The 13,855-nt window shown below is 50.3% G+C and overlaps 1 protein-coding gene across 8 annotated transcripts in view; it reads left to right on the top strand.

Annotated features, from left to right (window-relative positions):
* Nucleotides 1–8,112: 8,112 nt before the first annotated feature.
* Nucleotides 8,113–13,855, top strand: part of Atg10 (autophagy related 10) — a 268,942-nt gene continuing 263,199 nt past the window's right edge. The window contains exon 1 of one of the 8 annotated variants that reach the window (XM_021255724.2): nt 8,113–8,250. Coding sequence is in view for 5 of the 8 variants with exons in the window: in XM_021255726.2 (XP_021111385.1) it covers nt 13,314–13,433 (120 nt within the window). In the remaining 3 variants the exon portion in view is untranslated. Of the gene's footprint in view, nt 8,668–10,402; nt 13,434–13,855 lie in introns of those variants that run through there. The other 7 variants (XM_021255723.2, XR_015439007.1, XM_021255726.2 and 4 more) reach the window with 7 other exon arrangements.

Below are 13,855 nucleotides of genomic sequence, written 5' to 3'. Positions count from 1 at the left end.
ATTAAAGCATTCTTACTGATTTCCATATCAATAGATCCTGTGTCTTGTTGTAATGTAAATAACCCCTAAGGGTACAATAAACCAGTGTTTACTCTTTAGTAAACAGCTCTATGGTGACTTTTCACAGACATACGAGGGCTTAGCAACATTATCAAGTCAGTGTTTGCCAGATACGTGCACATCTTTATTCTGGAGGAAGCCTAGTTGATTTAGCCTTTAAGATTTCTCCAACAACCAAATCTACACAACTTCAGAACATGCTCAGGCTCAAAATTTATTTTCTGGTTGCCCAGGGTTTGATGGCCTAAGAATTTTGCCTTCACCATTGCCATATTTCTAGCACCTAGCACAGTGTCTGGTGTGTGATCGAGTCTTCATGTGGTTTTGCAAAGAATGGATGAATGTCAATTAGCTGCTACCTTCCATAGTATAAAGAAAGAGCCAGTACAATACAGACACTTCAGTGTTCAACACAGATCTCCTTGAGACTTCCACTTCCCCTGACCCCCATCCTCCTACCCTAGAACTATGGCTAGCCTTCTCCCTACTCCAATGGGCCAATTCTAGACCATGCAATTTGCCCATCAAGCAAAATCTTTCTTCTACTGAGCTTTTTATCAACCCATCTGCACCCCTTGCTATCCTCATCCCCTTGTCGCTGAGACGCAGTACCCAACACCCACGGCGTAATGGAGGAGGAGAGGATTCATTTGCTTTTGGTTTCAGTCCTTGGTCAGTGGGCTCCAAAGCAGAAACACCATGGTGGAGAATAGAAGGGTGAGACTGAGCAAAGCCGCTTAGTTCATGGCAGCTAGGAAGCAGAGCCAGGCCCGGAGCCGGAGAGGAAGGGGCCAGGATCAGCACAGACCTCAAGACAGCTCCGAGGGTGGGGACGGATCTTGGGGGCGCTCTTCTCACTCTGGGATGGGTTCCTCCGTGAGTTTAGGGCAAGGTGTGCTGTTCGGAGGTGGGCCTGGTTCAAAGAGCCAGTTCCGGTGGTGTGGCCTGGCAGGGTGCTCTCTCCATGCCCTCTGCCATGCCATCCTGCCTCGGACCCTGCTGACTGTGGACTGTGTGAGGCAAAAGGAACCTCTCCTTTCATTTGCAGGTGGTGGGTACTGTATTTCAGTGAGGAGAAAGTGACTAAGGCCCTCAGCAACTCAAAAGTAGCGACAGCAGCACCCCTCCTCCGGTAGGGAGCTGGTCTTCAGCAATGCTCCAGTCCTGTGCTCTCCTGCCTCCTTTAAAGATTTTTACATTGGACTTGAGTTTTAAGTCCCTGCCCTCACTTCTCAGAAACAGCTCTGGTTCCTTTCTGTTTCGTGGAGAGCGAGGAAGCAACCAGAAATGAAGTGTCCTCCACCCTGACAGAATTCTGCACCTGCTTCCACTCCTGTCCAGGTAGCTTTCTCCTTTGCCCTCCTTCCAGGTAGTGCAGATTCACTCCTGCAGCTCAATCTCCATCCCCTCGATGATGATCTCCTCTCTCCTTTTGCTTCTCATGCTTAAAAGCTGCATGAAGCCATATCCCGTAAAATGCCAAACACTAGTGCTGTTCTCTGCTGACTCCTCTCTTCCAGCCACCCTCTTTCCTTTTCTTCATAAACAAGCTTGATGTTTCTACCTCCTTGCCAGTATCCTTGATTGATCAATGGATTGATTGATTGATTTGGTTTGGTTTTTGAGACAGTATCACTAGGTAGGTCAGGCTGGCTTTGAACTCACTGTGTGGCCCAGGCTGGCCTCAAACCCAAGTAGCTGGAATTACAGGTGTCCACCACCATGTCTGGCTTTTCTTGTTCTTTTTTAATTATACTAATCTTTCTCCATCTTCCTCCTTATTCTCTTAGATCCCTCATCTGCTCTTTTGGCTGCTTTTAAAATACTGATGTTTCCTAAGATTCCTCCCTTAGGTCTCTTTTTCTCTTCCTCTATACAGCCTCCTTTAAATCATCTTTCCTGAGACCATGAATGCAACCACCTGTGTATCAATGACACTCAAATATAGTATTGACTTGTTCTTGGGGTTGGGAAGGTTAGGATTTAGTAAGTGGCAAAGGCAAAAGTAGAACAGCATTAAAATTATCTTTGAAAATTTCTAACATTTCGTGCAAAATGCTGTATCCATTTGAAACATATAGACTATCAACCAAGAATCCCTGCACAGCCAGTTTCTCTCTGCTATTGGAACAGAAGGTGGCTTCTTTCGTCAAACACCAGATGAAGTTGTTGGCTTGTATTTGGGGGCCATGCTATAAGAAAAATATGGCTTTGTTTTTTGCCAAGTGCCTATAGTATAGTTTCTCTAAATTAAGGAAGCCTAGGAGATAACTTTGCTGTATATATTTTACCCTGACCTCTTTCATGAGCTCTGGTCTCATACACCAATCTGCCACCTTGGGAGCTCCTTTTGGATATTGTTTTAATACTTTTGAAAGGTGAAGGACGGAGATAACCCCATTCTCCTTACTGAGAAGTCACTGAGAGGGCGCAGTGATCCACTCGGGGACAGGTGGAGTGTTTCTGTGTTATGTTGACTGATGTCTTTGTTCCATGCAGATGTCCTCCAGCACCCAACAGTCACCCACAGCCCCGTCTGCCTGGCTGCACACAGGCAGCTTCAGATTGGTAGAAACGTGAGGCCAAGCATCTCTCAAGCCAGTGAATAGCTTTCCAGGGACCAGTGGAATTCATAAGCATCTCGGGAAGCACCGCGATTCCTGATTGGTCCTCTCAGTCCTGTGCCGCACCCACTGGCTGTGACGTCATCCACAGCTCATTGTTTTGAGGCCATGCTGGCCAATCAGCTGGGAGGAATCTCAGCATTTCCTCAGTGACTAGGGTGGCATGTGCTGTGCGTAGAGAACCGACGTCAGAGACAACTTCATATGGCAATTCACTTCCCCTCCTCTTTATCGCATACACTGAACAGCAGAAATAATGAAAAGCTTCATATCCAGTAGAGAACAGTCAAACATCACGTAAAAACGTAGCAATACCACTCAACTGCGGGCGGCTTTCTGTCACTTTCAGCTCTTGGGCTGCTTCTAACGGGGCTGGACGGCATCCGCCATCCGCCGTGCTCGCTCCTTCCCGGCCCAAGCTCGGCCCCTTCCTGTGATGAAGGTGAGCCAGGTGTGGACGCGTTCCCTAGGCCGTGCCGGGCTGCGGAAGGCGGGAACCTGCACCCCTGGAACCTGTGCTGCAGTCTTGCTGGCCATGCATTCTGGCTCGTGCTCCAGCGCCACGGACCTGATTCTCTCCATTGTTACTCCCTTCCCAGAACAACAGGGTATATTTTACATCCTGGCAATAACCCTTTCTTGTGTCAAATGCATATTCAGTAAGGCTAAGATTATGAATTAGTTCTTCCCATGTAAAATCACACAATCCATTTAAATTCTTTAGAGATAACACTTTATTGTATTATAAAAAGCGACAGATTGATGATAATACATTATTTTTTCTTAACAAAAATACCACAAGAGTATGAAGAAGGCCCTGGAGGCAGCCATTGTGACTGAGGTTTTACCCTCCTACCGGTTTTCTGTGGGGCAGTAAATGAGGACATTCGCTGACCCTAGGTTTTGTATCTGGTCATCTTTTTGTATTCAAAAACGTGATCATTGTATTAGTGAATGTATCACTCCACTGCCTAATGTATCAATTCCATAAATTTTAAAATGAATATTTTTGTCTCCACACCCTGCACTGCTAGGGTTATTACTAAGTCACTTTTATAGCAATGTAGACCCACAGGTTAAGAGAAGGTAAATGGCTGCCCAAATGTACATGCCAAAGAAGTGACAGGAAGTGAGCCTGTCACTGCCCTGTGGTATTGGGAATTGAACCTAGGGGTGCTCCACCACTGAGCCCTTTTTATTTTTTATTTTGAGGTAGAATCTCACTAAATTGCTTAGGTAACACATCTGCAGGGTGGTAACGCCCAAGATAAAGCCACCAGCTGACTCAGTGTAGCAAGGGCCCGGGTCTGGGCCCCGGAACCCCCCTCCATCGCTGTGCCCTTGGGACTTAAGGGGTTAACGTATGCGTTTGAGGAGATGGGAATGTTCAGAACACAGCACCTGGGTGCAGACTTTCATGAAATGCACTGGGCCAAGCTGGCGGAGCAGTGCATGCCAGCGATGCCGGGGCAGCACAGCCCTGAGACTGCAAGTTCAAGTCCGTCTGTGCCATTTCATAGTTTAGTGAGACTTTGTCTCAAAAGTCAAGATAAAGAAATAAAAAGGCTGGGGATGTAACTCAGTGGAGAGACCTGGACTTCCATCTCCAGTTTGAGGCCAGCCTGGGCTGCATAGTGAGACTGTCTCAAAAAGCCGTAAGAAAAAAGGCACAACAATCCTACCCTGTCCAGGTTTGCTTGGCTGCACTTCCTGTCTTTCTTGTATTGAGGTGTGGCCCAGTAGACGGGGACAGAGAGGACATGTGTAAGTGACAGGGGCTGACAAGAGTGAAAAAGTAAGAAACTGCCCCTGCGACTTTAAACTCCTGTTCCTTTAAAGGGCCATACTACTCACAGGATATTTTAAAGTATCCTGTAATTGTTTCTCTTATTTTCTCTCTCTCTCTCTTTTTTTAAGCAGGTGTTTCGCTATGTATTCCAGGTTGGCTTGAGATCCTCCTGTCTCAGCCTCCCAAGTGCTGGGATTATAGGTGTGTACCACCGCACCTGGCTCTGTGGAGTTACCATGCATTGTGATTTCTGGCAATAAAAGTATTCATTGGTTAAAGGTAAATTATCTCTAATGTAATCATTTGTCTAACACTACTTTCTTCATGAGTCTCAATAAACCAAAACCAAAGAAGCAGAAGTTTCCGTGTCTGGGAGGCCCTGAGTGGACCCTGGAGAACCAGAGACTAAGAGGCCAGCGGGAGCCTGCGAGGATGCCCAGGGGCAGGAGTGCTGGGGGCTGACAGGACCGAGTGCAGGCCTGTGGTAGCTGATGGAAGGAGGACGACCGCAGTGAGGACCGTGGCTCAGGGAAACCGAAACCGAGTCGAATGCGGGAAGGCGTTTCGGATAGGACACTGTCACCTGCATGCAGTCTTGGCGTTCACGTCTGTAGAATGGTATTTCACTGTCCCTGGCCAGCACAGGTCCTGCTTCAGGGACAATGGCAGTTACAGCCGAGGCTCAGATTTGCAGGGGAACAACTTTAACTGAAGTGGGAGAACACGGAGAGTGACTGGCTTGAGGCACTGACAAAGCGCCAGCTGGTTTTAACCAAGGAAAGGAAGAGAAAACTGGGGGAGGAGTTCAGCTCAAGGAAATGCGGGAAGCCCAGGCCCAGTGAAGAGCATCAGCCCTGCGGTTCAACAAAAGAACGGGACCGTTTTTCTGGGGGCTGTGGTAAGCTGGGGTCTGCTCAGTCTTCATCTCAGTCCTGCTTGGTTTTGGTGGTAGTCATACTGGGGATTGAACCCAGGGCCTTCACACTGAGCTACACCCCCAGCCCTTTTCAGTTTTTATTGCAAAACAGGGTCTCACTAAACTGCCTGTGGAAGGAATTTGAGATCCTCCTGCCTCAGCCTTGCACAATGCTGGGATTACAGGCGTCCACCGCCACGCCCTGCTTTAGTACGGGTTTTGTCTCTCCAGGAGGAATCCTTACAGTTCAGCGGCACTTCATTCCTGCAAGACCATCCATCCAGCTAGGGGTGGGCTCGAGGTGCAGCATCAGCCCCACCAGGGGCCACGGCTCCCCCTTGAGGAGGGGGGCCCCTCAGGCTCTGCTCTCGGTGGCATCTGAAGGCAAGTTTAGGGAATGACTCAGACTACTAGGCTTTGCTGGCAACTCTTTTTCCCTGCAAATCCAGAAGCTCTCCGCGGTCACTGTCTCGGGGTCCTTGGCCTTGAACACAGGGCTGGCAAACCTGTGTGAGAGACACCCTGAGTGAGAAACAAGGCCGCCATCTGGCCTGAGCTTTTATTCTCAGGTAGAAAGGGAGACGGGGAGGAGAAGAGGGAGGAGGAGGAGAACAAGAGGAGGAAGAGACGAAGGAGAAGAAGGTGAGGAGGAGGAAGGGGGCGGGGGGAGGAGGCCAAATCTCACCGCCTCTCCTTGCAGGCCCAGCCCCTAGGCCCCGAAGTCTTGAGCTCATGAAATCAGCCGAGCACAAGGTTGTGGACCACCCTCAGAGTCCTCTGGTTAACTCACTGTTTCAGGGCCTGGTCTTGGAGGCGAGGCCAGAGCCCTAAGGACACAGAAGCCTTCTGTGTCCTTCCCAGGGCCTCTGGCCGCGCTCTTCGAGGAGTGAAGGGCCAGAGGAGGCACAAGGGTGTCACCTGATTGTTCAGGGCCTGCTTCTGGTGGATGAGCCATGAAATGAAACACATCTCTACTGCAAACAAGTATTTCTTAAAAATTAACATGGTATAGCTGGTGCTTAAAATGCATTCCTACAGGGCCGGAGATTTAGCTCAGTGGTGCCACCGCCTGCCTCGAAAGCACAAGGATCCAAGTTCGATCCCCGGTACCCAAAAAAAAAATGTATTCCCACAATAGTGAAGTGATAGTCAAGTAATGCTCTTCTTTTTGCACACAAAAGCTTTACATTTTCAAGATAATGACTTTTAAAAAGATAACTAAAGCTCAATGCTTTACAAAAAATCAAATGTGTCATTTCAATTGGCAGCTACCAATTAATGCATGCTTGCTCGATAATGTTAGGTGAAGCTCATTTTTACTAGCAGTTTTATTTACTTATTTATTTAGCTTTAAAATTTTATTTTATTGGTACATTTTAGGTGTACAATATAATGACATTCATCATTGGAAATTGGCACCTTCACATAATCTCTCTTGGTTCTTATTTTCCCCCCTTCCCCTGCCCTCCCTTCAACCCTTCCATCCCTCTCTATTTACAAAGGCTTTGTTTCCTTTTTTCATTTTCTCATATTTACTAGCAGTTTTTCTAAAGATGAGTTTTAATCTGTTGGGCATGGTGGTGCGCATCTGTCTGCATTCAAGAAGCTGAAGCAGGAGGATCACCAGGAGTTCAAGACTACCCTGAGAATAGCGAGTTCAAGACAGCCTGGGCCACACAGTGAGACTCTGTCTTAGAAAAAAATGAGTTTGAATCTACCTTGGATTTGGCAAAATTTATGAGTTTTGACAAATAAAACAAGGGCTTAGTCATCAATACAGTCAACCATGAAGATGTAGACTAGTTCCTTTGGCCCCTAAATTCCCCCCACACTTTTTTTGGTCAAGTCCTTCCCCAATCCCGAGCCCTGGTCACCACTGTGCAGTATTCTGTTCTTTTCTTGACAAACTTAAAAAAATTTTGCAACGATTATGGGCTCACAGGAAATCGCACAGCAGTACCGAGAGTCCGGGTGCTCCCTGGCCTGTTTCCCCCGCAGTGGCATCTCAGACAACGGCGTGCAAGCGGGTGGGAAGTGTGCAGCCCAGCGGTCCTTGCCCCCGGGCCTGATCTGACGGCTTTCCCAGCCAGTTTAACTCTGGTGTGTGGGGCTTCAGGCTTGTCACCCCTTCCCATCCAGACGCGGGAGCAGCAGGGTGTCCGGCACGCCTGTCCTTGACCCTCGGGGCGCGCCTCAGTTTCTTGGTAGCTGCCGACCCACCACGCAGAGCCCCACGTGTGGGTTGACTGTCGTGCACTCTTTTGCATTATTTAGTCCCAATCGTGGGTCACAAGTTTAAGTCTTCTATGAACCCGGTAACAGGTGAAGGACAGCCCAATAAAGTGTGACGCTCTTAGGCACTTTCACAAATTATTATATTACTATAATAATGCAGTACTGGTCACTGGACCCGGGGCCTTCTAACTGGGCAACATACCCACCACTCTGTTTTATTTTTTAATTTGAGACAAGTCTTGCTAAGTTGACAAGTGGCCCAGGCTGGGCTCCAAGTTGCAACCCTTCTGCCTCAGCCTCCCAGAGTGCTGGGATCACAGGCGGGCCCTCCACGCCCAGCATGTAACTGCAATTTCTAATCAGGTTCCGATGGGGAAGAACTCGCTGGGCACTGCGGCTGCCAGCACCAGTGGTGAGTGCCGGCGTGGGCGTGGCCGGCGGCACAGGGGGCGGGGCACGAGCGGAGCCCAGCCCAGCGGGGCCGTGACGTCACCCGTCTGCGCCAGGCGGGCGGCAGGCGTCCCTGCGGTCCCCGCGCCCCTCAGCTCTGGGGCCTCAGGCCCTGCCGCCCGCCCGGCCCCACCCCGCCCCGCCCCGCGGCCTGTGGCGGTCGGCGTGCGGAGGGGGTGAGTACTGCTTCCGCGGCGGCCCGGCGCCCGGTCCGGTCCGCGCCCGGACCGTGGGACTCTTCAGCCGAGCCACGCGGAGGGTCCGGGCCTGCGGCCGAGTCGCGGCGCCTCCTCGGTCCCTTCCTCGGCGGAGCGCGGCCCCGTCCAGTCCCGCCCCGCCCCGTCCTGACCCGTCCGTCCCGCCCCGTCCGTCCGTCCCGCCCCGCCCCGACCGTCCGACCGTCCGTCCGTCAGGCACCGATCCCGAGCGCGCTGACCCCGGCGGCGGACGCCAGGCCGCTGGCCCGGGAGCGTCACTGCGTGCGGACCGGCCGGGAGATTTCTGCCGGAGCGGAAGATACTCCTAACGATCGTGTGTGACCATTCGATGGGGATTTAATTTTGCTGTGAACGAGACACCACTTGGCTTTTAAAGTTTGTATCACTCCACGTCTGCAGAACACACTGGCCACACTCCTGGAGGGGCGGGGTGTGTGTTCGGGACACACCTGCCTTCTTTCCAGGCCCTTCCTCTCCTTCCCTCCATCGCTCGGTCCCCTGCCCGTTTGCAACTGTCTCCTTGTTTGCTGCCACCTTTTATTTCGCCCTTATTTCATACTTCGGGTTTCTCGCGTAAGAGAAGCCAAGCAGTGTTTAAGTTTGCGCCTCTGATTTATTTCACTTAACATTTTATGGTCTCGAGGACCGTTTTGTGTCCTAAACGTCTCAATCTCGGCACTCTTCTCCCCTTCCGAGTCTGGGGCTCTGTGTGTTGCTTGGGCTGGCCTCCAGCTTCGGGGCTCCCTGGATCCTCCTGCCTCTGCCTCCCTAGCGGCTGGCTGGGACTGTAGGATTGAGCTACCATAGACTCTAGGCGCCAGCATTCTTTCTTCAGTTGTTTGTACTCAGTTCTTCCAGTGCATTCCAGCAGTTTACTGCTCTGCTGACTCTGAAGCAGAATCCCTCCCTGCTGCTTTCGAAGGACCACACAGCCACAAGGGGAAAGAAACGTTAGAAAATGAAAACCGTAACTGAAAGATAAAACTCGAGTATTGAGAAACCGAAATCAGTTTTGAACAGTACAGTGTAAAAGTTGTTAATTTTGAGGGAAAGGGGTTACTGGGAATTGGATTCAGGGCCTTGGCACTGAGCTACATCCCCAGCCATTTTATTTTGTTTTACACTACAGAACTGAGGACTGAACCCAAGTCCTTCATGTTGAGTGGCACCCCCAGCCCATTCATTGTTTCTAAATGTGTGTGTGTGTGTGTGTGTGTGTGTGTGTGTGTGTGTGTGTGTGTGAGACAGGGTCTCACTATGTAGCCCAGGCTGACCTTGAACTCATGGTGATCCTTCTGGCTAAGCCTCCTAAGTACTGGGATTATAGGCGTATACCACCACACCCAGTTTATTTCAAATTTTGAGACGGGCTCTCTAAATCACTAAATTGCCCAGGCTGGGCTTGAATTTGGATCCTCCTGCCTCAGCCTCCCAGAGTTCTGGGGTTACAGGCCCCCATCAGCAACCTGGCATCCTTGCCCACTGTTCTTAATGGACTCTTCAACTTTTAAGAATATTTGTAAACTGCTTGCTCCTTGCTCTACAGATTTTCTTGTAACCCTCAGTCTTTCCCGCCTACTCTGTGTGTTCCAACCTAGGGTCGCTTCGCTGCTGCCCAGCACCCCTTCTGTCCCAGCCCTTCCTTTCGACTTCCTCTTACAATCAGGCATTAGCTGAGGTCAGCCCTGTGGGTACGGGCTCTGGTCTCAGGTGCCCAAGGCCTGGGCACATTCTGTTCCTTAGCCTCTACTTCGGGGGCGTGGTCCGTGGAGTAGAGAAAGTCGAGGGCCATCCAGGGTCCCCAGGGGGCTGAGTCGCCCCTTTGTTGGCACCCAGTGAGCCTTACTCTGCTGTTTCCATTCTGTTTCAGTCCATACCAGTTCTTCAGACAGCACTTGTTCCGTTTATCACTGATTTTTACTGTCTTCTAGTTTCTAATCTTCATTTTGAAATTTTATACATTTGATTAAAAACTGTTGGAGGTGAAGACCATGATATATCTATATCTATATGAGATACCACTTAAAACTCGCCCAGGATAATATGGAGGCTATATATATATATATATATATATATATATATATTTCACCCCCCATCTTACTATCTAGTTTTCTATTACCCATTTTATCTCTGTTGTTTATAATTTTACATTTATACCTGGTTTTGTTTCAAAAGTATTTCAGGTAGCTTATAAACTAATAACATACAAAATAAAGGTAAAGCAGGGTCATGAAAATATGCTTTCCCATGATGAATGTAATCATCATATATTGCAAATGTGTATAGTAAAAATTTTTTTAAATGACGCTTGACTAGAAATATGAGGTTAGGATGAGTTAAACTGAAGTGTGTTCTGTGCAAGTTGTACAATTTCTTTTTTATACAATTGTTAAAAGTAGGTCACAAGCTGGGTGTGTTGGGATGTGCCTGTGATCCCAGCACTTGGAGGCTGAAGCAGGAGGATCACTGAAAGTTTGAGGCCAGCCTGGGCTACATAGTGAAGTCAAGATCAGCCTGAGCTTTATTGCAACGCCCTGTCTCAAAAAACCAAAACCAACCAAACAAACAAAAATCCCCAAAAGTTAGGCCACAGACTAAACTGAGTTTCAGGGTGGTTTGAAGAAAACATACCACTTGCTCTGCAAAGGAAACAAAACCCAGCTTCCTGTGTTAAAGGGATGAGGAATCCATTGCCTGCAGGCCCTAGCACCCCATGTAAACAAACCAGCACACTCAGCACAGAAGGCAAACCTAAACTCAGCCTCGCTCACTCTCACAGGGACTTCCCACTGGCTGCTCTACAGGATCACACTAAATTTCGTAGTGTGGCCTTGAACTTGTGATCCTCCTGCCTCACCCTCCTGAGTAGCTGGGATTAAATTATAATGGGTACGGTAAAGAGGCAGAGACGCATAGTATACATGAGCTTCCATTTTTATTTAGTGTCCTGGCCTGCCCCGATGGTGCTGACACAGCCTGTCTGACGTGGGGACCCTCCTGCGTCCTTGGCCTCTGGTGTGTGTAGGGGATGTGTGTGGCTCACGCTACTCCAGTTCTTCCTTTTGTATGCAAATAGGTTTTTCTACTTAGGTCTTTAGATTTTTTTTTATCCTTTGAATTAATGTATTCCACTAAGCTATAGGATTCTTTCCAGCAGTTTTCCCAAAACCATAATGAATCCTTTCGATTTACATGTAAATCTTTCCAAGCTCTGGAGCGGTTTTCTCTGTTGCACTGCTTCTGATTTCAGTTCAGAAGCGTCGTTCCCGGGGGTGGGGTCCGGGTTCTGTCCTTGCTGTCCACCACCAGCACTGTGTCCATGGTGACCCTCCGTCTCCTGTGTGTTTGGAAAGCATCTCGTGAGTGTTGTGACTCTCCCCAGCTTCCCTCCTGTCTGCTGCCTGTGCTGTAGCACTGAAAGCCCCTCCTGCTTGGCGTTCCATTTCCTTCCAGTTCTGCTGTTTCCCGTGTCCTCTCCAGCCGAAGACCTGTTTCCTGCTCACCTACTGCTTCCGAGGTCTTGTTTTCTCCTTGGAACTGGGAAGGCAGCATCCTGCAGTTCCTCCCTGGGCCCCTCTCAGCTCATCGCAGAGGCAGCTTCCAGGTTCAGCTATATGGGTCCACTTGCTCTTACCCCGCAGCTTCCCAGGGGTCCTGTCTGTGACTGGCATTTTGGGGTCACCGCCCTGGACCTGGGGACTTGTGTGGGGCTGGCAGGTGGATACTGCACCACACCTGGGCCTGAGCTGGGTCCTGGCCCTCAGGAGAGAACTGCTTAAACTTTGTCTTGTACCTGCAGCTTGGGGAGTGTTTTTGTGTGGTTTGAAAGTTATAATCCGGCCCTTAGATGATTTAAAAAGTTTTCAACCACCTGTTCACCAGTGTTGTGATGTTCAGTTGTCTTGCTAGTAGCTCAGTGCTGTCAATTACACAAACTATGGCTATCAAGTAAAACTTCATGTTTCAACTAACATTTTTCAATAGTTAAGTAAATCTCAAGTAACTGGAGAGCTTGGGGAATGGCGTGTTTCTACTTGTTCTGTTTTGTTAGTAAGAGTTTACTTAGAATTTTAAAAGTCATGAATATAAATTCTTCCAGAGTCGAAGTCACATTTTCTTTGATTTAGTATCTGGAATGTATGTCATGATCATCGCGCCGTTGGAAACACTAGTTTTCCTTTTCCTGGTTAGTGCATGTTCGGAGGACGTCCCAGCTGGACACGTGGAGAGCACTCTCCCGAGGCTCGGTGCAGCCTCCCTCTCAGGGGAGGGAAGGAGCGCTCGCTGGCCTGCGCGCTCCCATGGACCGGACCGGACCGGACCGGGTGTGGGCCAGATTTCCCCTTGCTTGGCCCTCTGCTTGCTGTCCCGCAGGGCCTGGGTCGCAGTCCCCATACCCACCACCTCAATGGTCTGGAAGCTATTCTCCCCTCACCTTCACATACCAAGGCCTGTCTCTGTCTTGCCCTTTCTGTCTCCCCTGCCAGGCTTTGGCTGGTTTTGCACCACGGTGTCTCTTGCGGTCACTGTTCGAGCCTTTACCTGATCGCATCCAGCCAGGCAGGACCTCAGGCTCCACCGGAAGCTCGGGCTGGAGGCCCGTGTCCCGGTGCTGGTTCTCCTAGTGCGGTTCGTCCTGCCTCTGGGCTTCAATGGCCAGGGCTCCTCTTTCCTGCCACGTCTGCACACCCCGTACCTTCCTTCGCTCCCTCCGGCTGCTCAGTTTGCACCTGTTCTTCCTGTCAGCGGACGTCGGGTCACTTTCTCTCTCCCTCTTCAGCGCCTTTCAAACCTGTGTGTGAGCGGATCCCCTCCCGCCCCCGGAGGCTTGATCATCCTCCATGGGTGCCCTGCCACCGGCTTTCATCGTGCTTCTTGAGCCTGTGAAGATCCCGCTCTTCCGAGGGCCCTGTAATGTGACAGTGCAGGTTTCATACCTACTGTTTCTGTCCAGCGGTGGAGGCTGCTGGGTTCCTCTGCTCCTTCCGTCCTCCCTCCGGGACTGACCCAGGGGCTTGTGAATGCTGGGCAGACCTCGACCACTGAGCGAAATCTCCAGCCCTAGTGCTATCCGGACGGGGAATCCAAGCCACGCAGCTGCTAAACTCCGAGCTCCAGCTCTCCTCTCCTCAAGCTACACTGTACGTATACTCTCTCCCGTGGCCACGGCTGAGACCCCCATTCCATACTCATACATATCTTTCCACGTCCTTCCTGTCGCTGAAGATCGTGTATGTCTTCATCCCTCCGAGCTGCTATATTTTCCCAACCCTTTCAACCGTCTACCTGGTCTCTTCCTCTGCCACGTCAGCAGGGCCCCTGAGCTGTCCCACCAGCGTTTCTTCTTCCTCTTCCACCTCTGCATGGGAAGCAACCTCTGAAGACATCCCAGCCACTCCCTGTGCTCCGGGCCTCACTTCAGCCCACCCCTCCCTTTCTGTTCCTCAGACGCTGTCCCCACCACCGCCACCGCCCGCCGCCTCTGCCCCGCGCCTTGCCTGGCCCTGCGGGAAGATGTCCGGTGACGTCCTCTTCCTGTGCTTAGTGCTGCCTTCACAAGCCC

The sequence above is a fragment of the Heterocephalus glaber genome, unplaced genomic scaffold (genome assembly GCF_053883595.1).
Source record: "Heterocephalus glaber isolate CG9 unplaced genomic scaffold, H.glaber_assembly_v1.0 deba00001465, whole genome shotgun sequence".
Lineage (NCBI taxonomy): Eukaryota > Metazoa > Chordata > Mammalia > Rodentia > Bathyergidae > Heterocephalus > Heterocephalus glaber.
Note: the sequence above shows the minus strand (reverse complement) of the source record. Positions and strands in the feature narration are given on the sequence as shown.